Source organism: Equus asinus, chromosome 7 (assembly GCF_041296235.1).
Source record: "Equus asinus isolate D_3611 breed Donkey chromosome 7, EquAss-T2T_v2, whole genome shotgun sequence".
Lineage (NCBI taxonomy): Eukaryota > Metazoa > Chordata > Mammalia > Perissodactyla > Equidae > Equus > Equus asinus.
This window is the reverse complement of record NC_091796.1, coordinates 81,844,341-81,870,660: the sequence shown is the minus strand read 5'-3', so window position 1 is coordinate 81,870,660 and position 26,320 is coordinate 81,844,341. Positions and strand designations below refer to the sequence as shown.

The 26,320-nt window shown below is 38.9% G+C and overlaps 2 protein-coding genes across 52 annotated transcripts in view; one reads left to right on the top strand and one right to left on the bottom strand.

Annotated features, from left to right (window-relative positions):
* The window catches only part of PAPLN (papilin, proteoglycan like sulfated glycoprotein), an 87,133-nt gene that overhangs the window by 14,809 nt on the left and 46,004 nt on the right, over positions 1-26,320 (bottom strand). The window lies entirely within an intron of this gene.
* NUMB (NUMB endocytic adaptor protein) overlaps positions 1-26,320 on the top strand; it is a 179,911-nt gene that overhangs the window by 150,953 nt on the left and 2,638 nt on the right. For 14 of the 50 annotated variants that reach the window (XM_070513974.1, XM_044773952.2, XM_014835633.3 and 11 more), the window contains 6 exons: positions 14,088-14,162; positions 16,415-16,555; positions 19,244-19,448; positions 21,345-21,635; positions 23,252-23,401; positions 25,809-25,955. In XM_070513974.1, coding sequence (XP_070370075.1) covers positions 14,088-14,162; positions 16,415-16,555; positions 19,244-19,448; positions 21,345-21,635; positions 23,252-23,401; positions 25,809-25,955 — 1,009 coding nt within the window. The remainder of the gene's footprint in view (positions 1-14,087; positions 14,163-16,414; positions 16,556-19,243; positions 19,449-21,344; positions 21,636-23,251; positions 23,402-25,808; positions 25,956-26,320) is intronic. The other 36 variants (XM_070514000.1, XM_044773959.2, XM_070513997.1 and 33 more) reach the window with 3 other exon arrangements.

The following is a 26,320-nucleotide window of genomic DNA, read 5'->3' as shown; positions in this document are numbered from 1 at the left end:
TGAATGGTTTCAGTTACTGCTGTCAATCTGAAATAAAAAGTCATATAATCTGCCCACATGTCACAATAAAATTTTTTAGTAGACATTTTGAGTCTGAGTCAAATTAACAGGTCCATAGAATCTAAGATCCACATCTAGAAAGAATTAACCCTATAAATATTTGCATAGTTATAGACAGGCACTATAATTGTTAAGCAAATTTTTTGGTGGAGTATTTATTCTTTCCCAAATAGAATTTCTCAAAGCAATTTCACATCACTACAATTATCATACAATTTTAATTATCTTCCAAATAATCAGTTTTTAATATTCTACTTTAGTAAAATAGCCTTGTCTGTGAAGCCTAGGTTATAGAAAATATTGATTTGTTTTATAGAAAAAACATGTTAAAAGTATATTTTTTTAAAAGGTTATAACATAGTATTAGGGAACAAAGGTAGCTCTCACTTCAGAATTAGTCGTAAGTTGACAGTTTTCGCTGCTGTGTATAATGGGGTCATGGTGCGCCTACAGTAGCTGACCTGGGCCATGCTGTGCTTCTCAGTTGTTTTCACTGCATTTTGCTAGATGATAAATTTATGTGGCATAAGGAAGAAAATTATGAATCATCTCACTTAATCCTTACAATAATCCTGAAATTATTCTTCTTCCCTGCTTTATAATGAGGAAACTGAAGTTTACAGAGTTTAAGTGCCCTGTCTGAATTCGCAGATATAGTAACTGGTAGAAGCTAGGATTTGAACCCAGTTAATCTGACTTCAGAACCCACAATCTTAATCACTATGATATACAATCACTCTGTTTTCATATTATTTATAAGTGAAGTTTAAAAGATTTAGCCTCAAAAGATGCTAGTAAATAAAGAGCTTCCTGGAAATTCACTTTTACTTTGTAGCTTTCTTCTTTAAAGGTAGTAATTTAACTTTGGATTTTATCTCTAGTCAGTTTACTTTTTTATTAGTTAAAGCTTTAAAGAATCTTTTCAGGGGCTGGCCTGGTGGTCTAGTGATTAAGTTCGCACACTCCATTTCAGCAGCCCAGAGTTTGTAGATCTGGATCCCAGGTGTGGACTTACACACTGCTCATCAAGCCATGCTGTGGCGGCATCCTACATACAAAATAGAGGAAGATTGCCACAGATGTTAGCTCAGCAACAATCTTCCCCTCCCCCCCCCCCAAAAAAAAAGAAGAAGAATCTTTTCAGTGGTTCAATCTAACATTTTATTTATTTGGAGATATTTAAATCATACTGGTGAGTTTGACTCCCACAGGATTTCCTTAAAAGATGCTAAGTGATCCCATAATGGCATCTGTGAACAAATGTGACTTTCAGAATCCTTTTCTTATGTTATTGCAGAGAAAATTCTTTTTAGGGCAGGGCAATTTTATTCTAATATACAGTTCACAGTAAGTCATTCAAAGAGTTTGGAAAACCAAGGGGGAGAAAAGCATCACCCGTAATCTTACCAGAAATGTGCTTTTAAATGAAACACTTTAATTTGAAGGCTTTTAAGTCTTTCAAATTGCCATCATTCAACTCACTTCCACACTAATCTACAAGAAAAGGCTGGTGAAAGAGACTTCGTTTGTTGAGTTTGCTGAGTCAGGTGTGCTTTGATGAGAGCTGAAAATGAAGAATCTCATACAACACCATATAATAGGGAGTTTTTATCCAGTACAATTCCTCATAAATTTTCATACTTTCTTAGCCTTCACATCAATGTATGGTTTAAAGGTTCAGGATAAAGAGAACCAGAGTTGTCAAGAAGTGTTTCCATCAAACATATTTGCATAAAAGTAGGTAGATGGAAGAATTATTAGCCCTGATTCTGAATTTATCGATCAAACCCAGGAGAACTGCTCCCTCTTTTCCCTAAGTTGCCTCCTGGACCTGACCACCCAGTCACTTCCCTATTTCTGCATCACCAGCTAAAAGGAACAGTGCCTGCAGAACCTTTAGCCTTAAGGAAGAGAGAAGGCTGCATCTGTTAAGAGCACTATATTATTAACCTATTGTAAGCATACACACATCTTAGAAGGAAAAAAAACTGAGAACCTGGAATAACTTTTTCCAAACTAGCTACGTTAAATTGCTCGTTGTTTTAGGAAAGCCAAGAATGTACTCAACTTTTTAGGAAGTTTTATAGGCAGCTTCATTAGTATATTTGGCCATACTAGGCAAGTAGTTTATTACCAAGAAATTACATGCCACTTAACATTTGAAAAGGATTTTGTAATTTTAACATATTTGAGGAACCCCATGAGTTAAGTAATCTGTATTCCCATTTTATAAGGAACTGACTGAACATAGAGATATAAAATGTTCTTAGGCCACCCTATTTGGTCTCTTTTTAAAGTCATTGTATTAGAAAAACTCAGTTGTCTGCCTCCTGTGAGTCTTTCTCCTGTTTCCTTTACTATTGACACAAAACACTTCACTGCTGATCACCAAATATGTAGAGATTTTTTCCCCACACCAAGCAATTCTCTGTGACACTAGCTAGGTGTCCTACAATTTAACTCAGTTCTAACTGTATCTACCTGGAGATAGCATCAGATCCCACAGGTTAAGGGCTCAGTCCCGCAAGACTGCTCCCACCCTACTTCAGATGCCGATTGCAAGTAGTAGGTCCCCAGGTTACCTACAACTTTTGTCCAGTTTGGCTACAAATTGGAGGTTCCCGTGACCCCCTCCTCAGTTTTGATTAATTTGCTAGAGCGGCTTGCAGAATTTAAGGAAACACTTAACTTACTTTTACCAGTTTATTAAAGGATATGATAAAGAAGATAGATGAACAGCCAGATGAAGAGATATGTAGGGCAAGGTCTGGGAGCATCCCAAGCGCAGGAGTTTCTGTCCCTGTGGAGTTGGGGTGCATCACCCTCCCGATGTGGATGTGTTCGCCAACCTGGAAGCTCTCCAGACCTCATACTATTGGGACTTTATGGAGGCTTCCTCACATAGGCATGATCAATTATTATCTCCATGTCCAGCCCCTCTCCTCTCCCTGGGGGGTGGGAAGTGGGCTGAAAATTCCAAGTTTCTAATCCTGGCTTGGTCTTTTCAATGACCAGCCTCCATCCAGGAGCCCACCCAAAGTTGCCTCAATAGAACAAAAGATGCTCCTAGTGCTTTTATCACTTAGGAATTTACAGGGGCTTTAGGAACCCTGTGTCAGGGACAAGGTCAAAGACCAAATATTAGAACATGAGATGCTCCTAGTGCTCTTGTCACTTAGGAAATTACAAGGGTTTTGGGAGCCCTGTGCCAAGAGCCAGGGGCAGAGACCAGTATATATTTTCTATTATCTCACAGCCATTTACTTGTATTTATATAGAGCTTTATAATTTATAATGTGCTTTGACCTACTTTCTAATTTGCTACTCACAACAGCTCGGTGAATTAGACAAGATAGTTCATGAAACTACGTTTTACAAATGAATAAACAAGCTCAGAGAAGACATCTAGCTAGTAGTAAATGGTAGTGCCTACCCTGAAACCAAGGTTTTCTGAAACTTGGTGCAGAGTTCTTTCACCTACCCCATATTAATGATCTCTCATTCAAAAATATTGGCCTCTGCTTTCCTCAGGTATGCCTTAATTATGATGAATGGAGAATTGTCTAGTGCAGAGGACGGTAGACAGCTCAAGGGCCTGAATGCTTCCTGCAAACACGTGTTGTATGGCCTGCACACAGTTCATAAATTTGAATTAGTTTCCAATATTTCAAACATTGAAAGCTTTCGTGTAAAAACTAGGATATTTATCTTAAGAATTAGAAAATCTGTCAAAACGGTGTGCTTTCTATGTGGCAACAGTGGCTTGAGCTGAGTAGGGACTGTGCCCTTTGGTTGCCTGTTCACCACTATCCCTGCGAGTCCCTATTGCCCTTACACTCAGGCTGCTTCACTCATTTGGTCACCTGCTTTCAAGCCTGTAGGCATTTGAGTTTGTGAACTCCTCCCTCAGCAGTTATATCACTTTGAGTTTTGGGGGGTGGGGGGGTAACACATCTAACTGTATAATACCAAAAATATTATAATATCTGTTCTAACAGATCCTGTTAATGTACTGCCAAATATATTTTTTCAAGTTTTTATGCTTTTACAATTGTTAAATGGCATCAATAGAAGTGGTTATTTTTTAGAGAATGCATGGTTGAAAAGTAATGTGTGGTTATATTGTTTTCACCTAATTCTTGAGAGTAAAACATTTCATGGTATTAATGACCACTCTTCGGTGTACTTACATCTACGTTCTATTTTAGACTTCCCAAATTTTCTCCTCTATGACAATTGTACTTAGTAGTGCTCTTCATTCTGGATCCTTTAAAAGTGAGGGAATTTCTGCTGCCTCTTTCCTTTTCTTCCTTCCTGCTTTTTAAATTCCCATTCCCTTTCTTCTGTAAATTTTACTTTCTCTTGCATTTTATTAGATGCATCTTTTAGGATTTCATTTATTTTTTCTTTTTGAAATGCATTATAACAAATTTCTGAAGGAAAAAAAAGACAATCCTAAGAGTAATCAGAAGATTTCCATTCATCCTTGGTTTCATTATTTCCTGTGACATGATCAATTAGTATGTTAAATGACTTGGTCACTGACCTTTTCTAGATTAAAAAACTTCATTAACCTTTAGAGTTATCTTTTTTATTTCTATTCATAAAAACCCAGTGGTTCTCAAGCCTCAAGTCACAGTTAGTGTCTAAAACTGTGCTAAGCTATCCAGATACAAAGATGAACAAAAGTCTCCATATTTTTTAACCCATTTCTCTCTCATTTGTAGATGACTATTTGATGCCTCCTTTTTCTTTAAACTTCCAGAATTTCTTAGTCTGATCTCTCTTTCAGCTGATGACCTTGCTTCCCACTTCACTGAAAAAATAGAATCAGTCAGAAGAAAACTTGCATGTGCCACCCCACATCTACTCACCTACCTGCGCCTGTGCCCATATGCTCTGTTTCCCTCCTGTTCAAGGGGGGAACTGTTTGTGCTTCTAGCTGAGGCCAGCTCCTCCACTCCTTTCTATTACTCCAGCTCTTACTTATTCCCGCAATGCTACCCCTTCTCCCTTCCATAATCAGTTTTTCTTTCTCTAGTGGATCATCCGTTAGCATAAAAACACACCATCTTTTTTTAAAAAGGTTTCTTCTTGGTGCCTTCAGTTCCTGCTCTCCCTTCCTCTGTTAAACTGATTTAATCAGGCTTTACCCTCACCACTCTACTGCTCCACTGTTCTTGTCAAATCTTCTCTATCATGATTCCAATGGTCCTATCACCTTACTCAACCCATCTCAGCATTTCACATAGCCCATCTTTCCTCCAGCTTGAAACACTCTGTACGTTTGGAGTTCACGAGTCATATTCTCTTGGTTTTCGCTTATGTGGCTGCCTTCTCAGTCTGTGGACTCTTCTCTACCTACACCTCTCCCTTGATGTTCTCATGGGAACATCCGTGTCATGGATTTAAATACCATCTCTATGCTGACAATTTTGAAATTTCTCTCTCCAGGCGTCTCCCCTGAACATCATAGTGGTATTTCCATCTTAGAAGCAGTCTAGTATAGGGATCAAGGGCACAGACTCTGGGGAGCCACATTGCTTGCCTTTAATCCTAGCTCAGTCACTTACTAGCTTTGTGACCTTGAGAAAGGTTCTTACCCATTCTGTACCTTAGTTTCCCCACCTATAAAAAAAAAGGGATAATACTAATACCAACCTCATTTGATTGTCATGAAGATTAAGTGAGTAAATGTAAGTAAATTTAGTGGATAGTGTTAGCTATTATCATCATTAAACATTTCCACTTTGATGTCTAATAGGCATCTCATGCTAACATGTCACAAACCAAATTCCTAATCTTTCTCTCCCAAATCTCTCCTAATCTTCCCCATCTCAGTATACAGCAACTCTGTCCCTGTGCTCTAGGCAAAAATCTTGGATCTTATCTTGACTCCTCTCTTTCTCTTTTACCCTATATCTAGTCCATCAACAGTTCCTGTCTCACTACCTCCACCACGACTGCCCTGGTCCAAGCTGGATTCTCCTCTCAGCTGAAGCATTTGCAATAGTGTTCCACTTCCCCTGCTTTTGTTGTTGTCCTCCTACCATCTGTTCTCAAGATATCAGCCTGAGTGTCTTTTTAAGACAAAGGTCTAATTGTGTTGCTTCACTGCCCCAGATCCTGACCTACTCAGAGAAAAAGCCAAAGTCTTTTGGGCCTTGTAGGCCATTGTACATGAATTCCCTTTTCCTGTTTTATTTCTCCTACTTTCCCTCTTGCTGCCTCTGTTCCAGCCACACTAGCCTCCTTGCTATTCCTTGAACACAGTAGGTATGCTTCCACCTCAGGACCTTTGCACTTGCTATAACTTCTAGTCTGGAACACACATCATCCTTCCTCATCTCTTTCCATTCTTTGCTTAAAAGCCCCATTCTCAGTGAGGCATTCACTGAGAACCTTATTTTAAATTCCAAATACCACCCCCCTTCGTATACACACACTCACTATTCCCTTTCCTAGATTTATTTTTTCTCTGATAGGGCTTATCGCCGTTGTCATACCATATAGTTTACATATTTGTTTGTTCATCTCTTCCTCACTAAAACGTAAGCTCTCTGAGGACAGAGATCTCCACCTGTTTTGTTCACTGCTGAATCTTCAATGCCTAGAATAATATGTGATCCCTAGTAGCTGCTCCAAAATATTTTTGTTAGTGAATAAATAAATGAATGAATGACAAATGTGCACTGCTTTCAAGTTCACCTTGTAATGGGAGAAATCAGACAGGTAAAAAAATGGTTACCAAATTGTGTAACAGTAACAGGTACTACTGGAGCAGAGGGGAAAAATGAGTATGAGAAGTTGTGAGAAGGCTTCTAGGAGGAGCTGACACCTAAGCCTGAGACTTAAAACCATTAACAGGACCACTGGGATGAGAGAGAACATGCTCCAACACATTCATTCATTCAACCCAGGGATATACAAAAGGAAACAGAAGATAAGACCCAAGTTTCGGGTATGGATGACCAAGGGGATGGGGCAGTCATTCACTGTGACATTCACTGTGAAAAAGGGTATGATGACTTGGGTTTTGGACAGGTTGAATTTGTGATGCCTGTGGAATTTTCATTTCTGCTATATATATGTGTATATAATATATGCATTTGAAATTTGAACTTAATATTACAATAATCCCTGGGTTCCCCCCTTCCCTCAGTTGAAAGTGATTTGGCAAACTAGAAGAGCTAAATTGCCTCCAAAACTCTCTCCTTTGCTGTTTGGTTCATGACATGCTACCATCAGTATTTTTTGCCCAAAGCCTTTAAAGGCCCCTGTCACTTAAGAGAGTACAGGAAATAGTGTATCCTAGTGTTGCAGGTTAAAAGTTACTGTACTTTTAATGAAGCAGCCATTAGAGATAGTTTCAGTATCAAATCCTGTAGAAAGTTGTTTCTTTCCCTTCACTGCTTTGTCCTTTGGCGAATACACACTGTATCTAGGAATTATAAGGCAAAATGTGTTAAAAAATTCAAATACCATCAAATTATAGACTTTAAAGACCTTCTAAGATTAAAAAAAAAAAAAAGAAGCTAAGTTTTCCTGTGAAAGAAAAGGTCTCGTGTTCATTTATTATAAGGCATACCATATCCTGGTTGCCTGTTAATATATTGTTATTACTCTGTAATGACTGAGTTGTTTCTGTGTATAGGTGTGACAGAAAGACTGACCAGCGATTCTTTACACATTGGGTACCCTTGAAGACCTCTTTGGTTTGTAGCAGAAAGAATGGCAAATCACTGTTGCTCAGAAAGAGTGAATTGCTCTGCCCCTCCTGCCCAAATTAGTTTGTTTGTTGCTGTTGCTTCTTAACATTTCATAACCGTGCCAAATTAGACTTCCACATGGCTTTGTAGCATTTCTTTGCTTTGGCTTACATTAGAACCTCTGCTTAACCTTTTTGCTTTTATCTATTCTGCTCAGCAGAATTGTCTTGCCTCCAAATATCACTTCTATTTATATTAATTTGCGTGCTCTTATCTCATTGGTGATCTTGGGAATCATAGAATTTTAGAGTTGGACAGCACCTGAGATTTGAGTCACAGTTAAAAATAATAGATAGAATATAAGCACATTTGTTAAAAAAAGAACAAAAACGGAAAAGAAAAATAATTTAGGGACACGATTCCAAACAGGCCTAATATTTCAATATAATGAGTTGTCTTTCCAAAAAGATTTAATTAATGGTCACTTTCCAGGGATCATGATAATTTATATCAGAGGTCAGCAAACTGTGACCCACTACCTGTTTTTATAAATAAAATTTATTGGAACAAAGTCACCTCGTTTGTTTACATGTTGTCCATGGCTGCTTTTGTGCTACAATGGCAGAGTTGGGTAATTATGACATAGACCGTATGGCCATGCAAAACTTTAAACATTTGGTATCTGCTAATCCATGATTTAAACAGTTAAAAACATATTTCTCCAACTGGAAATCTAAAGTATTTCCCCAGATAACACTGATATATAAAATGAAAGCAACTGTAAGGATCTGTCACCCTACCGAGAATATCACCCAACTTTTGATCTTCATCCTTTTTCGATTTATTTTTTTTAAAGTAGTTTCTACTAAAAAGAAAAAAATACTCTGGATAGGTAGGTAGATGACAGTTCTTTATTGTAGTTAGTTATTTCAATTCCCTTTTACTGTGAGTGGCTTTTATATTTAGGGGAAAGTGATCTTACAGTGTACTGATTTTAAGTTACTATTTTCACATCATTTTGGCAACCTTTTTGTGTTCCTTCACTGATGTTTTTATGTTAAGATTATCTATGCATTTCTCTTAACTTGCAGAGCGAGTTTCCTGATTTAGTAATTTGTGATAGATCCACTACCTCTATCATTTTCTCCACTGTCAGAGCCTGCTTAATTTCTATATTGGTTTATATCTCACCATAATAAAAGATATTTAAGGCAGATGTTAATTTTAAAGTTCTAAATTAGATATTTAGGGAGTTGAGTGATTACTTGAAAGTTGTACTTTCCATCTTTCACTCCTAGGTTAGCTTGATCTTTCTGCTCAGATTTCTCTAGTTTAAATTCTGTTACGGAAGTTTTGTCCATGTTAGACCCATTTTTTTCCCTTGAAGAATAAGTGATTTTTTTCTTTGTTGTTAAACTGTTTTTCATACACAGACACTAGTCAGTGTCAATTCTGCCTATAACCTGGAAATTATTGTTGAAATAGAAAGTATTGGAACAGTAGTGATGAAATAGTTCTTAATGTCTCACATCTGCGTTACCACTACCACATTTTTATTAGTTTCTGAAGTGTTATGTAGTCTTTTTTTTAAAAGGGATGTTTGTGGCACTAAGACGTACGTAAATTCTACATTTCATTCTTACTCTGGGTTGTCTTTGTTTTCTTTTTGTCCTTTGGTTAGCTAACTTTGACCTTATCTCCTAGGGTATTGGCTTAAGTAGACTGTTTTAGGGTAAACAAAAGCAAAAACTTTCATCTTCTCTCTATGACTTTTATCGTTTTCTAAAAATTGCTTAGGAATCTTAGTTTATATTATCAGAAAGAAAGACGCTAAAGTTCACAAATGGTAGAGAAGCATTCCTACTGGAGAATTTGTGAGAGGAAGTCTGCACTTAATTTCAGCTACAGGCATCTGTGAGGGTTATGTCTCAGTACCTGACTGAAATAACTGTACTGGGCAAACTATAGTGACATCCAGGAACCAGCACCTAATGTATGAATAAATACAAGAAGAATTCATATTATCATATTGTTTTCTTTCCTTATTTAGAGAGACCACAGGCCATGAAATACGACAAACACAGTGCCTCACTGATATATTAATCTAACACCATAAAAATTATTGTAAAGACATACCTCAAAAAGCAGAGATGTTTTCATAACAGTATAATTGGGCCAAGAAAATGCTGTATTTCCCTCTATATGGTAAGAAGACTAAATGGGAGAATGGTCCCTTTCTTTTGATTATAAGTTTTTTTTCCTGCTTTTTAAAATTTTTTCTCCCCAAATCCTCCCAGCACATAGTTGTGTATTTTCAGTTGTGAGTCCTCCTAGTTGTGGCATGTGGGACACCACCTCAACGTGGCCTGACAAGTGGTGCCATGTCCGCACGCAGGATCCGAACCGGCGAAACCCTGAGCCATTGAAGCGGAGCGCATGAACTTTAACCACTGGGCCACGGGGCCAGCCCCAGAATGGTCGCTTTCTAAAATCACCTTTTCTTTTTCCCACCTTCAACCTCCCAACCTTGCAGTGGTCCTGTCTGTTGCCTCAGACGCTGAATACTGCAGGCTACTATTGCACAGGGAGCAGACTGATAAAACTGCGCATTTAAATTTCATACACAGGATTTTCAGTGCTATTTGGTGGTCTTCTGTGTCACTGATCAGCTGTCTCCTATTCTCTACAGCAGATGTTTAGCAAATTTATTCCTTCAACAAATATTTCTTAAACTCCTACTCTGTGCTAAACATTGTTCTAAGCTCTGATGATACAGCAGTTTACAATATAAGTGGAAAAAACCCTGCCCTCACGGAGCTTACCTTCCAGCAAAATACTAAATGCTGCATAAGTGTTGGGTAAATATGGGCAGTTACTGTTGGTGGTCAGGTGACTATTGTCCCAGTTTGCCTGGAACAGCCCCAGTATGCCCCAGTATAACACCTGTTTCTGGGTTTCAGTAGTTCCCCTTTTCACTTTCAGAGGGGTCCCAGTTTGGACAGTGAATTATATAACCCTCCCTAGTTTTAAACCTTTTACATATATTAATTCATTTAATGCTTACAATAATCCCATGAGGTGGATGAGATTATTAACATCATTATGCAGGTGTGGAAGTTGAAGCATAGAGAAGTTAAGTAATTTGCCCTTGGTCATACTAGTAAGTGGCAGAACCAGAATTCAAACCTGGACAACAGCCTCGTTCCAGAGTTTGTGCTCTGAGCCACTATGCTGTACTGCCCCTATAAATCTTTACAGTCTTACTCTGCCTGTCTGCCTTCCTCCCCCCAGCAAAGTAAAGCAGGTAATCTGATCTTCACAGAAGTTCGTGGCTCTCCAGAGTGAACTTCCGCAACTTGCCACTCCCTCCTTTACAAGTCTTTCTTCTTTCTACTCAGCTTCCATCCCTCCATTTCAAGGAAAGGACCTCCCTCTTCCTGTCTAAAACCTGTAGTCTAGCCCATCCCATCCTGCCTCCTGGAGGACTTTGGTCTTAAAATTACTCTTCTCTTTTTCTTGGGCCTTCAGTCTCCATCTTCCCACTGGCTTTTCGCATTCAGCATATAAGCATGATCTGTTGTTGTTGTTGAAAGTGTGTATCATTCTTTCAAGAAGTTTTACTGTTGGGAGAAGATTTTTAAAGTTTATTAATAATATAATGATGATAAATGGCTGCTAATTATTAATTACCCTAGGTTCCAGGTACTGTGCATATCTCTGATCCTTTTACCAAACCTACAGATACTTCACAAATGAAGAAATGGAAGCTGAGAGGGCCATCTGTTTCTCTCTTATCTATTTCTACACATGCATAGAGAGAGAAGGGGATTTATTTTAAGAATTGGCTTATACACTTGTGGAGGCTGGTAATTCTGAAATCTGTAGGGCAGGTCAGCAAGCTGAAAACTCCGACAGAATTTCTGTGTAACAGACTTGAGGCAGAATTTCTTCTCCAGGGAAACTTGTTAAGGCTGGGGTAACCCTTGGGTAAACCCTTCACCTGATTGGATGGAGCCCACCCATGTTATCAAGGATAATCTCCTTTACCTAAAGTCAATTGATTGTAAATGTTAACCACATCTACAAAATACCTTCAGAGCAACACCTAGACCTAGTGTTTGACCAAACAACTGGACAACCATAGTGTAGCAAATTTGACACATAAATTTAACTATCACAACCTCTGTCACCCTACCGTGTCTTCCTCATTGCTAAATCCAATGGACACTTTTCACATCTTTCCTTACTTAATCACACTGCAACATTTGACATTTTGAACCACCCAGTACTTCTTGAAACCCTTCTTACTTAGTTTCTGAGTAAGTGACCCTAATCTCTCCCCATTCTCCTGTCCCTCTGGCTGTTCCTTTTCTAGTATTTCAAGGATTTGCTCATCTTCTCCCAATTCTTTAATTATTGATATTCTCTCCTGTCCTGGGCCCTCTTATTACTCTCATGATTGATGTCTCCCAGATCTAAAATTCTATCTTAGAATTTTCTACTGAGTTTCAGACCTATGTATCAGTTGCCTGTTGGACATTTCTGCTTGAATGTTACACAGACATCTCAAATTTTGCACATCTAAAACTGAAATCCTATTCTTCCCCTCTCAAACTTGTTTTTGCATCTCTTCTGTTCTCTTAGTTTGTGGTACCCACCCAGTTACCCAAGCCAGGGTAGGAATCCTCAACTTCTCCCTTACACTTACCACTTAGAACTTTCTCATTTCCATCCCTATCTCAACCAAGAGTGCTCAATTAAGATAGAATTCTTTAGCAGGCATACAAGGCCCACCATGGCTTGGCCTTCCCTACGCTTTATCTCCCACTGCACTCTGCTCACCCATCCTACTTTCAGGCCATACTGAAATATTTATGGAGTCCTGACTTGCCATGTTGTTTTCTCCCATGTCCTGTACTGCTATTTCTTCTGCCTGGCATGTCCACTACCTCTGTCGCTTCCCTGCCTCCCTACCCAACCCTGGGGCATCTAGAAAAATTATTTCAGGACTCAGTTCAATCTTCTCTTTTGAATAACCTTCCCCAATTCCACAAATAGACTTGACTATGCCTCCCTTCTAACATCATTATACATTGTTTTCAGCCTACTATAGCACTTAGTACTGTATTATTTATTTTTTATTTAGCTCAGTGTCACCTTTCGATGGTCTGTGAGCTCTTCAAGTATTTCCACTGCCCGACACATAATAGGCTCTCATCAGATCTATGGTGGTGGAGATGATGAGCCTGGAGTGCATTGCACAGTTTATTAAATAAGTCCACGCCTTCTATATCAAGGAGTGCTGGGCTTGGACACATCCAGAGGAGAACAGTAGACATTTCTATATCCTTTGTCCCTTTAGAGACTGCTGTTCCAACCTTTAGTACCAGATTCCCTTTGATCTGTTTTTTATGATGTTCTGATACCTGTTCTCAGCCTTCACTTTGCTTCTGTTTTATATTGTTTGTATCCTTGGAGCGGTTAAAAGAAAGGAAGTGGTTAAATTACTATTACAAACTCCCACTGTCCTATTTTCATTCCGTCACAGGAGAAATCATACATCAGCTTGTTCTCCCATGATCCTTCTGTGCCAAAAGAAGTCTTTTCTCAGCCAGTAAAAAAGAATTCATGTTATAACAACAATATATTTTCAACAATTTTTTAATCCTCCTATGTCCCCAAAATGTCTCCGTGCATTTAATGTCAAATTAAAAACTAAATCAGTTCTGTGTTAATCCTGAGAGAAGAAATAATGGTTTTTAAAGATTGTTAATAGAGTAATGAAGACTTCTTGGATTTTTCACATGAAAATTTCAGGTAGCCAAGGGTCCTGCTAAACATATTGAGGTCAAAGGATAGTAGAATGGTCAGCGTCTCAATTTAGACTTATGTATCACTTTCTACTCTAAATACACTCGTAGAAGCTACTTGTGGTGTAACTCCTTATGTATTTAAATTTATCTGACTCTTGGTTTTCTTGGTTGATTTTTCAAACGGGCGAAGAATCTAGTTATGAATTCTTTGCCCGTTATGGAATGTGATATCTTGGTTTTGATTCCATCTGTCCCTTCTCCTTTACTTAATTTTATCTTATTGTTTTGCATTGTGTTTCTAAAATAATGGCTTTGGCTTGTTTCTTCCTGAATGTTTCTGCAGTTTGGTTTGAGTATCTGGCTTTGGGCACCCCTCCTGAACTTGGACTCCATCTGTACTTGTGACTTTTGGAAGGCAGAAGTCAGTGTTTTCTAAGGAAGATGACTTTTTTTAATATTTATATATATGTGTCTCCCCCTCTTCCTTTTCGATTTCTCTTAAAAGACTGGAAAGAAAGCAGTGAAGGCAGTCCTATGGGTATCAGCAGACGGACTCAGAGTTGTGGATGAAAAAACTAAGGTAAAATTTTTATAAGCTTAAATGTTACTGCTCATATGGGTTTTTTTATCCCCAGTGATCAAATATAATGCCATTAAGCTGTTGTAGTCACTGTATATCCTTCTACTTTGTCCAAAGTGCAGTTTTCTGAGAGACTAGTTAATGTTCAGGAAACCGATTTAGTTACTCATTTACCTTATGAAAAATCAAACAGAGTTTTCTCAACAGTTTCCTGCACTATGACACATTATGTTTAGCCTACTAAGCATTTGCACTTAACATAATGTTAAGATCTGAGTTTTGTTTTTGTTATTACACATTTAAAAAAAAATGTTTACCCACACAAATTTGATGTAAAACATGATGGACCTTTTACCACAGTTAAAGAAAAAGAGGATGATGGACCACATCTGAAATTTCTTCTTGTTCCTTAATAAAACACTGTATTTCTAGAAAGTGATATTTGAACTAATTAACATGCTATTTAACTGAAAACCCAATTTAAGTGAAGTCTTAAAGACTAATAAATGACTCATTTTGGTTAACATTTACCTAAAATCTACACAATATCTCAAATCATAGGTAGCATTTGGCATTTGAAAGAAAGTGACCCTACATGCCTAAATAAAAATAGAGACATAGACTCTGTCCTTAGAGAGCATAAGGCATTAGATAAATACATTTAATTATTAATTAAAATGTCCTAAGAGACCTAAAGTCTGGAGAAATTTTAACAAGAAGGGAATTTTTCAAAAAAAACTCAGATGTCACTGGAAGGAGGAGAAAGTCTGGCAGGTAAAGAGCAGTTTTGATGGATAACTTGGCTGATACATTTTAAGTGATTTAATATAGCTGCATTTTTGTTCTTTTGACCTTACATGTAAGGCTTTTTTTCAGGCTCAAGAGAAGTGGTAGTCTTAAATGTAAATTACTGTTGGAAACAAGGGTCATTTTAATTAGCTTATTTATTACTATTGGAAACAAGGGTCATTTTAATTAGCTTATTTTCAAGAATTTGTGTAGTTTTCATTAATGTTTTGGATGAAATTTGTTGTGCATGGAGGCTGTTTTTGTTTTATAAAATAGTTAGAAAGTGACGTTGCCCCCTAGTGGCTACTTATAGCACTGGCATTAATTAGTTTAGTCCTTCCACATTGAGTGATGATAGTAATTAGTGGCTTGTCACCCTTTGACCCAACATGAGTGGAAAAGTAATTTTGCAATGTGTATAATATATAAAGGGTTTATATTTTTAATATATAAAGAGCTCCTACATCTCAATAAGAATAATGACAGACAATTCAAAAGACTTGAAAACTCACTTTGCTAAAGAGGAAATTCATGGTGATCAAGGTTACGCAAAATAAAATCATAATGAACCACCAGAATTTCAAGATTTTAAAAAGTTTACTGGCAAGTTTGTGGAGCAACAGGAATTCTCATAGTGATGCTTTATAAAAACCATTTTGGGGGCTGGCGCCGTGGCCGAGTGGTTAAGTTCACGTGCTCCACTGCAGGTGGCCCAGTGTTTCGTCGGTTCGAATCCTGGGCGCGGACGTGGCACTGCTCATCAAACCACGCTGAGGCAGTGTCCCACATGCCACAACTAGAAGGACCCACAACTAAGAATATACAACTACGTACCGGGGGACTTTGGGGAGAAAAAGGAAAAAAATAAAATCTTTTAAAAAAAAAAAACCATTTTGTTTGATGTATGTTTTAACACTCACAGCCCCACCTCAGCATCTAGGGATTCTAAGCCATGAGACTCTCACACAGAAGAGCCTCGGAGCCTCCAGATTTTTTTTAAAATTTTATGTAATGTTTATACTGTGTATATACTATGCCATTTAGCAAGTATATAAACAGAGAAAGTCATGCTCAAAATTAAATGATCAATAAATTAATAAATACATAGAACTGTTCTGGGAATGATATTATTCAATATGTTATATGGAAATTAGATTAAATATATTGATTTACATGTATTGTCAAATTGAACATGGAATCTACCATGATAAAACTAGAATCAGCAAGCATTTGGTTTAGGAGAGAAAGATGAGATGAGGGAGGCATTTGGGCAGAGTACCTCCTGGGATCTCTCCTAGGTCAAATTCTTAGTATTCACACTGCTGGCCTCAGATCTAGCTCTTCCATAGCCTGGATGCATCAGATGTAGGGATTCTGTATTGTGAAATGAACATCCTGTGTTTCTTCTGAGAAGCTTGAATAACCTCATAAGTCCTCTATTCCTTTGTGCTTCCCTTTCCTAGGACCTCATAGTTGACCAGACAATAGAAAAAGTGTCTTTCTGTGCCCCAGATAGGAACTTTGATAGAGCCTTCTCTTACATATGTCGTGATGGCACCACTCGGCGCTGGATCTGTCATTGCTTCATGGCTGTCAAGGACACAGTGAGTCCAACAGTGTGGATTTCTTCATGACTAGCCTCAGTTAGCCAGGCTCCTTCCGGGTTGGCTCAGCCAAGCAGTTTCCACTACATTTTTAACAAGTGCCTGTTGTTTCAGCACTTGAAAGTGCCTAAAGTAGCTTGATTTCACTCCTTCTGTTCAAGTTGTTCACACTCTTGGTGTGACCCAGCAACTCACAGAGCAAGGTGATGGCCTGACATCCAAGGTCATTAAAGGAAAGTAAAAGTACTCTGGTGTTGGTGGCTGCTAAACTTTATTTGAAACTTTTCATTATTAGAGCTATTTTCAAGATTCTTATGTGTGTTTGTTTGCTAATACATCTAGGTAGAAGATAATAGCATTTGAAAGGTGCTTATAAATTTATTTGCAAAGAGATTTTACTACAAATGAAAGAACTGAGTTGAAGTATGTTTTCAATGAATTAAAAAATAGAAGTACTAAATTATGGTACAATAAACTATGCTAGAAATTGTTACATAGAAAAATTTTTTGGTTTTGTTTAAAAATAGAGAATAATCTATTATCCTTCACGTAAATTACCCAAAATTGACATGAAAGACAAGTCTCTTAGATCATGATGATCTCAACTGTAGTATAGCATTGAGAGTGTAATTTCTGAATTTTTAAAAGTCCAGACAGAAGGCGGCAATATATTCCTGAAGGCTATAACTCAATAAACTCTTGCCAAGGTTTAACCTGGAAGGGAAGTGGTGGCCCTACTCTAAAATTGACAAAAAGGTTTTTTTTAAAGCTCTTGGAGACAGTGGTATAAATAGCTCTGAATCAGATCTAAGTTCCAGTCCTGATTCTGATTCTTGCTAGCTGTGGGATTTGGGGCAAGTTACTTAATATTCTCTAAGTCTTAGTATCCACTTCTATAAGATGGAGATAACAGCTGTGAAGACTAAATTAGATAATGAATATAAGCACTGTTAGCATAGGGTCTGGCCTGTGGTGACTGCTCCAAAAATGGTGGCTAATAGTGTTAAAGCTGTTCCTCCTTGGTTTGATAGAAGTGCTTTGAGAAGGAATTGAAGTAACTAAACTATGCTTTCTTCCTCTGTCTTTCAGATGCTAAGCCACAAAACAGTGTATTTTGCTGTCACTACACTCAAAAAATCCAGAGTTCAAGAGTTCCCCTATATTAATTTTAAAATTGTTTTATTGTCAAATTATCGCCCTTCAGGCTGTTTGAATCTCCCAGGCCAATGTTCTCCTATATCAGAATCACTGAAGGACTTGTTGAAATAGATTGCTCCCCCCCACCCCCAAGTTTTTCCTTCAGTGGGTCTGGAGTAGGGCTTAAGGGGTCTGTCTTCAAAAAGTTCTGCCCTAGGCCTAGGAGAAATAATAAGCTTCCTTGGCCTATAGCTCTGTCCTTGTAATAGAGCTATGTTCAAATGCAAATGGTTCTAAGATTCTTTCGGTACTTTCTCGTATTTCATGCTTCAATGACTAGCCTTATATTATCCTACTAAGAAATTAGAGGGAAACTCATGTGGATTTATAAAGAGTAAGTCTATCAGTCTTGAGATAAGCGGTCATGTGAAATCTTAGGGACAAAAAGCATTTCAGAATTACCTCTCCTTATGATATCTAATATTGGCATATAAAGCCCAGTGAAATTACTTGCTCAGAGCCATATGTTGGATCGGCTGCCTATGTGGTGTGATTTTGAAAACTCCACAAAGTGCTCCCTGTTCTCAAATATCTCTTCTCACTATTAATGGTGCCAACAATTATTATATCATCTCTAACTTTTTTATTCCACAATTACGGATATGGTTTAAAATATAGATAACTCTGGTAAAAATAATCCATTGAATTTATTAAATTTACTCTAGGTAATCTACTGTATCGTTAAAACAATATTTAGTTTATATAAGCCTCCCTCTCATCCCACACACAAATCAGTTCTATCTTTTGATTCCTTTATAAGTAGAGAGTGTGGATGAAAGCATGCTTTAACTTTTGCCTGTTTGTGGTTGGGAGGTAGACCTGGAGTTAGAGTACAGCTAGAAGATAGGGAATGTATGGGGGAAAGCCTGAAAGCACTGAAGGCCTAGAAAGGGGAGGAGCACTGGGGTCAAGGGAGCATTCAGAAAGGGGAGACTGAGAAAGTGAAACTTTCCTTTGCCCTCATCCCTTCTCATTGGTGGAGTCGTATTTATTTATCCAAAGTTTAAAGTTTGCTCCTTTTGTTCCTAGACATGTTGATGTTGTCTTTAAGTTCCTGAAATTTGCCCTGCCTTTCTAGTGGTTTCTTAGAAATGCTTGGTAAATGTTCCCCTAAACAGCAAATACAGGTTTGCATGTCAAGAGTTAGGGCTTAGCACCTTGAGCAGTGTCTTCTAGGCTGGTAGCTAGAGCTAATGTGAGTGACAGAGGGAGCCTAACTGATAAGGAGGTCTTAGTGGCGGCTCACAAAGGCACAGGTTGCTGAGGGTCACTTTACCCAGTGCCTGCTACAGTAAAGTATTATAAGTATTACCTAAGGTAATTTATTCACATAAATTAATTTGGCATATTAATATATTAAAATCTGATTTTAAGCCGGAATTCCCAACATTTTGCCTTGTTTAAAAACAGACGTATTTGTGGTCCAAGCTAATTTGTAATTGTTGGTACTGTAACTCTAAAAAAGTTCTTCAAACCTCCTGCTATGTACAGGGTGAAAGATTGAGCCATGCAGTAGGCTGTGCTTTTGCGGCCTGTCTAGAACGTAAGCAGAAGCGGGAGAAGGAATGTGGAGTGACTGCTACTTTTGATGCCAGTCGAACCACTTTTACCAGAGAAGGATCATTCCGTGTCACAACAGCTACCGAGCAAGCAGAAAGAGAGGAGATTATGAAACAAATCCAAGATGCCAAGAAAGGTACAATCTGTTCTGTTACTGTGTGTTTACTTCAGCAGTTTTTCTTAACAGGTTAATATTTGGAAGCTATCAAGCACAAGCTTTCTCACAAAGAGAACTCTTAGCAATATATGAAGACCTTAAGAACAAACCTGAAAATCTAAGCAAAGTCCTTTCCTTTAGAGTGGCTAGTTTAGTGGCTTCAAAAGTATTTACTCTGGGACCCGCCCCATGGCTGAGTGGTTAAGTTCGCACACTCCACTTCAGCGGTCCAGGGTTTCGGCGGTTTGGATCCTGGGCACAGACAGGCACCGTTCATCAAGCCATATTGAAGTGACATCCCACAAGCAGAACCAGAAGGACCTACAGCTAGAATATACAACTGTGTACTGGTGGGCTTTGGGGAGAAGAAGAAGGGGGAAAAAAAAAAGATTGGAAACAGATGTTAGCTCAGGTGCCAATCTTTAAAAGAAAAGATGTTAAATTCTCTTAAAAAGAAAAAGGTGTTTACTCTTTCCATACATTAAACTATCTGGAGAAGGTGAGAGTGAGGTTGAAGAAGTTGCAAAGACATTACTCCTCGTGTTTAAAAACAAAATTGGGAAAGTCTGCATCCTGGAACGGATTTTTAATGATGAGGCTTCTGATCTCTGTGAGAAGCAAATACTACCAAGGACCTACGTCTTGAAGGGAGAAGTACAAGTCCCAGGTTTAGGCTGCAAAGGATCAACTGACAGTGATGCTGGGTGCAAATGCAGGCAGAGATTTCACAGTGATACTGTTCTTATTAGACTATTACTGTTTTTTCGTGCTTAAGTAAAAAAAAGTCCATAGATTTTGAGAAGCTAGCCCCTCTTTTTCCGTAGCCCTGTTAATTTTAATGTGTGATTTTGCAGAATGTGAGTTTTTTCAGGTGTGGCAGCATAACAGAAATGCCTGCACAAGAATTCAGGTTACTCTAGAGCCTATTGTCTAAAGTTGGCTTGGGTGTATTTTAGAGCTAAGTGATAGAGTTTGGGGAAAATGCTTTGCATTCTTGTGGATAGCTAGGGTTGAAGACAACAATACTGTGAAATTAAACAGTTCAGTTTAAATATACATTAATATATTTTTTCTAATCTTTTACTCTATTCTTTTAGTTTTAAACTAGCCATTTTACATAGATCATTAATCTAATAATGACCCAAACAGCTGTAATTCTTAAGCCAAAAGAAGATATATGTTGTTTTTGTGTGGGTGGTTTTTGGTTTTTGTGTTTTTTGCCGGGGGGGGGGGAGGGTGGGGAGTGAGGAAGATTGACCCTGAGCTAACATCTGTTGCCAGTCTTCCTTTTTTTTTCTTTCTCCTACCCAAAGCCCCACTGCCTAGCTCTATATCCTAGTTGCAGGTCATTCTAGTTCTTCCATGTGGGATGCCGCCACAGCATGGCTTGATGAGTGGTACATAGGTCTGCACCCAGGATCTGAACTGGCAAACTCCAGACCGCCAAAACAGAGCACGTGAACTTAACCACTCGGCTATGGGGCAGGCCCTAATATATGTTTTTATTTGAAATTAAATTATTATGATTTTTTTCATTTCTTATAAACATTTGTGCTAGGATACCAAAGAATAAAAAACTCCATGCTATTTTTATTTTTTTATTAGAAAATGTAATGTATATAACTATTATTTAGCATGCTTCAGTGATTTTCAGACTCTAAGCATATTCTTTAATACCACCAAATAATACTCTTTGCCACACACAGCAACTGCCAAAGTGGCTTGAGTCCTCACACCTACAGAGGATTGTGAGGGGAGGGGGTAGAGATTTATCACAATCAGAATGACCTAGGAGGAGTTTTGAGTTCCTTAGGTATATAAGTTCAAATTATTTGAAGACATTGCTAAAGTCCTCTTTCTTTTGACTTTCTTGAGCTGAAACAGATAAGACAGTTGGTTCATCAGTGGCCCCTGGCAACACTGTCCCATCCCCGTCCTCTCCCACCTCTCCCACTTCGGATGCCACTGCTTCTCTGGAGATGAACAATCCTCATGCCATCCCACGTCGGCATGCACCGATTGAGCAACTTGCTCGCCAAGGCTCTTTCCGAGGATTTCCTGCTCTTAGCCAGAAGATGTCACCCTTTAAACGCCAACTATCCCTGCGCATCAATGAGTTGCCTTCCACCATGCAGAGGAAGACTGATTTCCCCATAAAAAATGCAGGTAATGCAGCATCCACATGACTCACTGGGTGCTCTAGCACTGAAGCATTATCATCACTTCCCATGGAGACACTAATCCCATCAAACTTGCCTCCCCTCTTTCTGAAGCTGGTCCATGGTTATCTGTATCTTATATCATTTCCCATTGGGAGAAAACTAAGGTTCATGGAGAGGGACGTGAATCATTCATTTCTCTTCAACAAATAGGTAACGGAGCCATGATGGGAATTCCTGGCCTGAGCTACAAGGTTCATGGTTTGTCCTGATGGAAGTGTACTATCTCTCAACCAGCCTGCTTCCAAATATCAAGAGTCTCAAGTTTCCATTCTTATTCTGTCATTTGGGACCCAGCAGGGAATTAACTAAAAAGTCCTTGGAAACACATTCAGTTAAATAGGAATACTGTCAGATGTACCAGAAGAAATGGATAAGTACTCATTGTCCTTGTGGCTGGTTGGCTCCATAGGGAGGAAACTCTAAACGGGTCTCCTGTATAAATCTAAGATCTGTTCATCAGAGACAGTGGGCTTGCTCACACATATTCGTTACTTTTCAGAACTGCCACACAGGCCTTTGTGTGGCCTCTGTACAGCTGAGGTAGCCCTGGTATCTCTATCCTCATCATAAGATCTGGAGCTGAAGTGTCTGATCTGGTCAATGCTTTTATGGGGCTCTGGTTTACTTCACTCAGGCATGTCAAGCCAGTGCTATAACAGAATATGAGGAAGCTCTGTCTCAATAGGGCACTCCCACTCATGGTGGTATAAAAGTACAGAGTTACATTCTTTTTTTGATGGATGAAACTAGGCCAGAAGAACAGTTGGACTAGATGATTACTGAGTGTCTTTCCAGCTCTCAACTCTTGTAAAAAGTGAAACTCCAGATGCTTCAAGTACCTTGTTTTCTGTCTCCCTTTGGAGCAGATGGGAAGCAAAAACTATTATTCTCTTTTCACAGTTGAGCAAACAAAGGTTCAGCACACATAATTAGCTTCCTTGGTGACACAGAAGTATCTCAGAGGCAATACTAAGAACAAAGCCTCTAGAGTCCTGGACCTCAGTTCACTTTTTCATGTTATCACAGTTCATATATTTGGTACTTTGGAGAAAAATGAGAGTGATGATATTGTCATAGCTTATTACAGAGAAAAGGACTAAGCATCCACTAGTGCCCCTGACTTTAACCCATTTTCTGATAGAGTTACCACATGGCTCCAGAACTTAACTCAGATCACAGCCTTGGGAACCAGTTGGAAGACAAACAGGTTGCAGATGTCTTCCAGAAAGATCTAGCTAACCAAACATCTTGGCACAAAAAGAGAACACGAAGTTCTCAACAGTGCTACCAGGAGACGAAATCAAGAAATCTGAGGATTTGCAAGGGAGGAAGATAGACCTCAGTACATGAATTGTTGACATTTTATATCTTCTCATCTGAAAAGCCAATGAAATAATGTACAGTAAATTTTTTGAAGCTGCTTTTATAGCCCCACCTGACAGTTGAGACTTTTCTTTCCACAAATAAGAGATGCAGTATAAAATGCCACCTGTGTCATACTGTTCCATTTCAGAATTGTTCAGGTTTTCAGTCTAGAGCCATTTTCTGTTTGTCTTGCAGTGCCAGAGGTAGAAGGGGAAGCAGAGAGCATCAGCTCCCTGTGCTCACAGATCACCAATGCCTTCAGCACACCCTCCGAGGATCCCTTCTCATCCGCCCCAATGACCAAACCAGTGACAGTTGTGGCACCACAATCTCCTGCCTTTCAAGGTTGGTGCCCTCTCATCTCAGCCTGCTTAGCTATTTTCTTCGAAACTTTTTGTACTTTTTGACGCTGACCACTAACTGTAAGTCCTTAATTTCTCTGTTTGATAATGTCTCAGATTCACTAATTTCCCTGTTGGACAGTGTGTCTGTGCTTTGTTCCCTTGTTGTTTCCTAAGATGTCTGTCTTCGTCATTTTGCATGTACCTACCTGTCTTGCATACCATTCTGTTAGGAGCTTCTATAGTCCCAACCCACTTCTTTACTTGCCACTTGATTCTTGCGGGTCAGAGCTCCAGCCAGTTCTCCAGAAGCAGCGGTCGTGAGTTGGTTCTAGCATTAGGCTTCCTTTAGCACAGTGTTTTTCAACCCCAGGGTGATTCTGCTCCCTCAGGGAAAATATGGCATTCATTGTGTGGAGACATTTTTGAGTTTTACAACTTGGGTTTGGGGGACTGCTACTGGCATTTGGGTAGAAGCCAGGGATGCTACTAAACATCCTTCAGTGCACAGGACAACCATGCTCACAACAAAGAATTACCCAGCCCAAAATATCAGTAGTGCCGAAGCTGAGAAGCCCTGGTCTCACCTAGTCTCCACCCTGTCATGGGAGGCTCATAGAGAAAAAGGCACTTCTTTTGGCTCCTTAGTTCATTTCATGTTCGATAACAAGTGTCCTAATATTTGGCTTTGTGGCATTGAAGAGTTACTAAAAGTTGTTTTCAGAGATACTGAGTTAACAGTTGGTATTGACTCAGAGGTCAGCAAAGAGTTTATATAACTTAAATTACAGACTTTTAGAATTTGAACTCCTATAATTGCCATTTCTTCAAGAGAGAGCTCAGAAAAAGTTTTGCTATGGAGACAGTACCCCACCCCTATTGGAGGAAGGTACTAAATGCTTTTTCTCCAGGGAGTCTCCTTTTTTTAAAACAAAACAAAACTTTATAGTCATGTACACAAAATTTCTTTTCATTTCATCTAACAAATATTTATAATACCAATAATAATAGGCACAATTTATTGAGCACTTAGCACAGTGCTGCCACATCATGGTAAGGACTCATGCATTTTCTCATCTCATTTAGTCCCCACAACAACCCTTTGAGGTAGGTATTACAGATAAGGGAAATGAGGCTCAGAGAGGTTAAGTAAATTGCTCAAATTGCACAGCCAGGATTTAAAACCCAGGTCTTTCTGAATATAGTACCTATTATATTCTACTGACTCTATTCCTGTTTATAAGGCAATAGGTCTACAAAACTGAATAGAACATAATCTTTTCCCTACCTTTAAGGGGCTCCCAGTCTATGGGTGAGCTAGTCTTTTAGACAAGCCCTGGGGTAAATAGTACCAATGCCATAAGCATGATTGCCCAGTCCTAAAGAAGGAATGATTATACCGTAGGGCAGGGGGAGGTGCCTGCTTGTCTGTTCCATACTAAATATGGTAGAGAGCTGGGCTCAGGAGTAGAAGCTGATGGGATAGCTGTCTGGAGTAAAGGAGCAAGGGTTAGAAGATGTTAAGAAAGAGAGACAAGGAAAGAATGATAGGTACTTTGAGATATTATATTACTGAGGGGAAAAAAATCTTCAAAAAATAGAGAGGAAATTAATTCTGTAGCAAATTACAAATTTATTAAGCGAATGAAAACATATACCAAGTTTGATTTCTCATCAGTAATATGGGGCTAATATCAGCCTTGTGGGGTTTTTGAGAGAATTAAATGAGATGATGCATACTAAAGTACTATTAACATAGCACCTAGCACATAATAAGGAATCATTTTATATTTTTTTTTTTCTTTGCTGAGGAAGATTAGCCCTGAGCTAACATCTGTGCCATTCTTCTTCCACTTTATACGTGGGTCACTGCCTCAGCATGGACAACGAATGGTGCAGGTCCATGCCCAGGATCCAAACCCACGAACCTAGACCACTGAAACGGAGCACACCAAACTTAACCACTACACCACGGGGCCCTCCCCAGGAATCATTATTATTGTTGGCGTAATTTGATCTTTTAGAAAAGTGATGTAAGAGGGAAATGCTTTATTTACATCATTTTTCCAAAGGCTAAGCCATATAGAATAGTTAGATTTTTGCCACTTGTAAGACGGAGCAGCTCTGTTCAAGTTAATTTGAAAAGTTGTTACTCTCTCTCCCCATACACATATTTTCCTAGAAGAGTCATTTGACTTTATCAGTACAGCCATTTTAATTACAACCTCTAATTCTCTCTTTGCGAAAGGTTTTTGTATCCATTGCAAGATGGCTTGGTTATCCCAACACCAACTTCTCTGTCTTATCTGTTCCACCAGTATTGCACATTGGCCTGACTGACCCAGGACCAAGGGGTCGCCTGTATACCCTGCACGAATTAACTCCATTGATGTTGTCTGCTCCCATTGTAGCTAATGGCACTGACTCAGCCTTCCATGTGCTTGCTGCTAAGCCAGCCCATACTGCTCTAGCACCCGTAGCAATGCCTGTGCGTGAAACCAACCCTTGGGCCCATGCCCCTGATGCTGCTAACAAGGAAATTGCAGCCATACGTTCGGGTAAGGTGGCCAGAGATGGTGGTGAGGATTCTGGGATCAGATAAGTGACCCTGGTTCAAAATCAGCCATTTACCTGATTGGGAACCAGAAAGGAGTCTTTTTCAGAAAAGTAGGTTCCCTCCTGGAAATAAACTACTGTTAAGAAGGGATAGTGAAGGCGAGCAACTAAAAGTTTAGATTGATAGGTCTTAGGAATATAGAACAGAACCACCCATAGAGCTTTCATAAAGTGTAGATTCCTGGGCCCTACCGTGAGAGAGTCCATCACTGGCTTTGGAGATATATGGATATGCCTGTAGGAAGAAGGGACCCTTCCTCCTACAATGGCAGGCCTATGAAAAGGGCTACAAAAAGCACTTTATTTT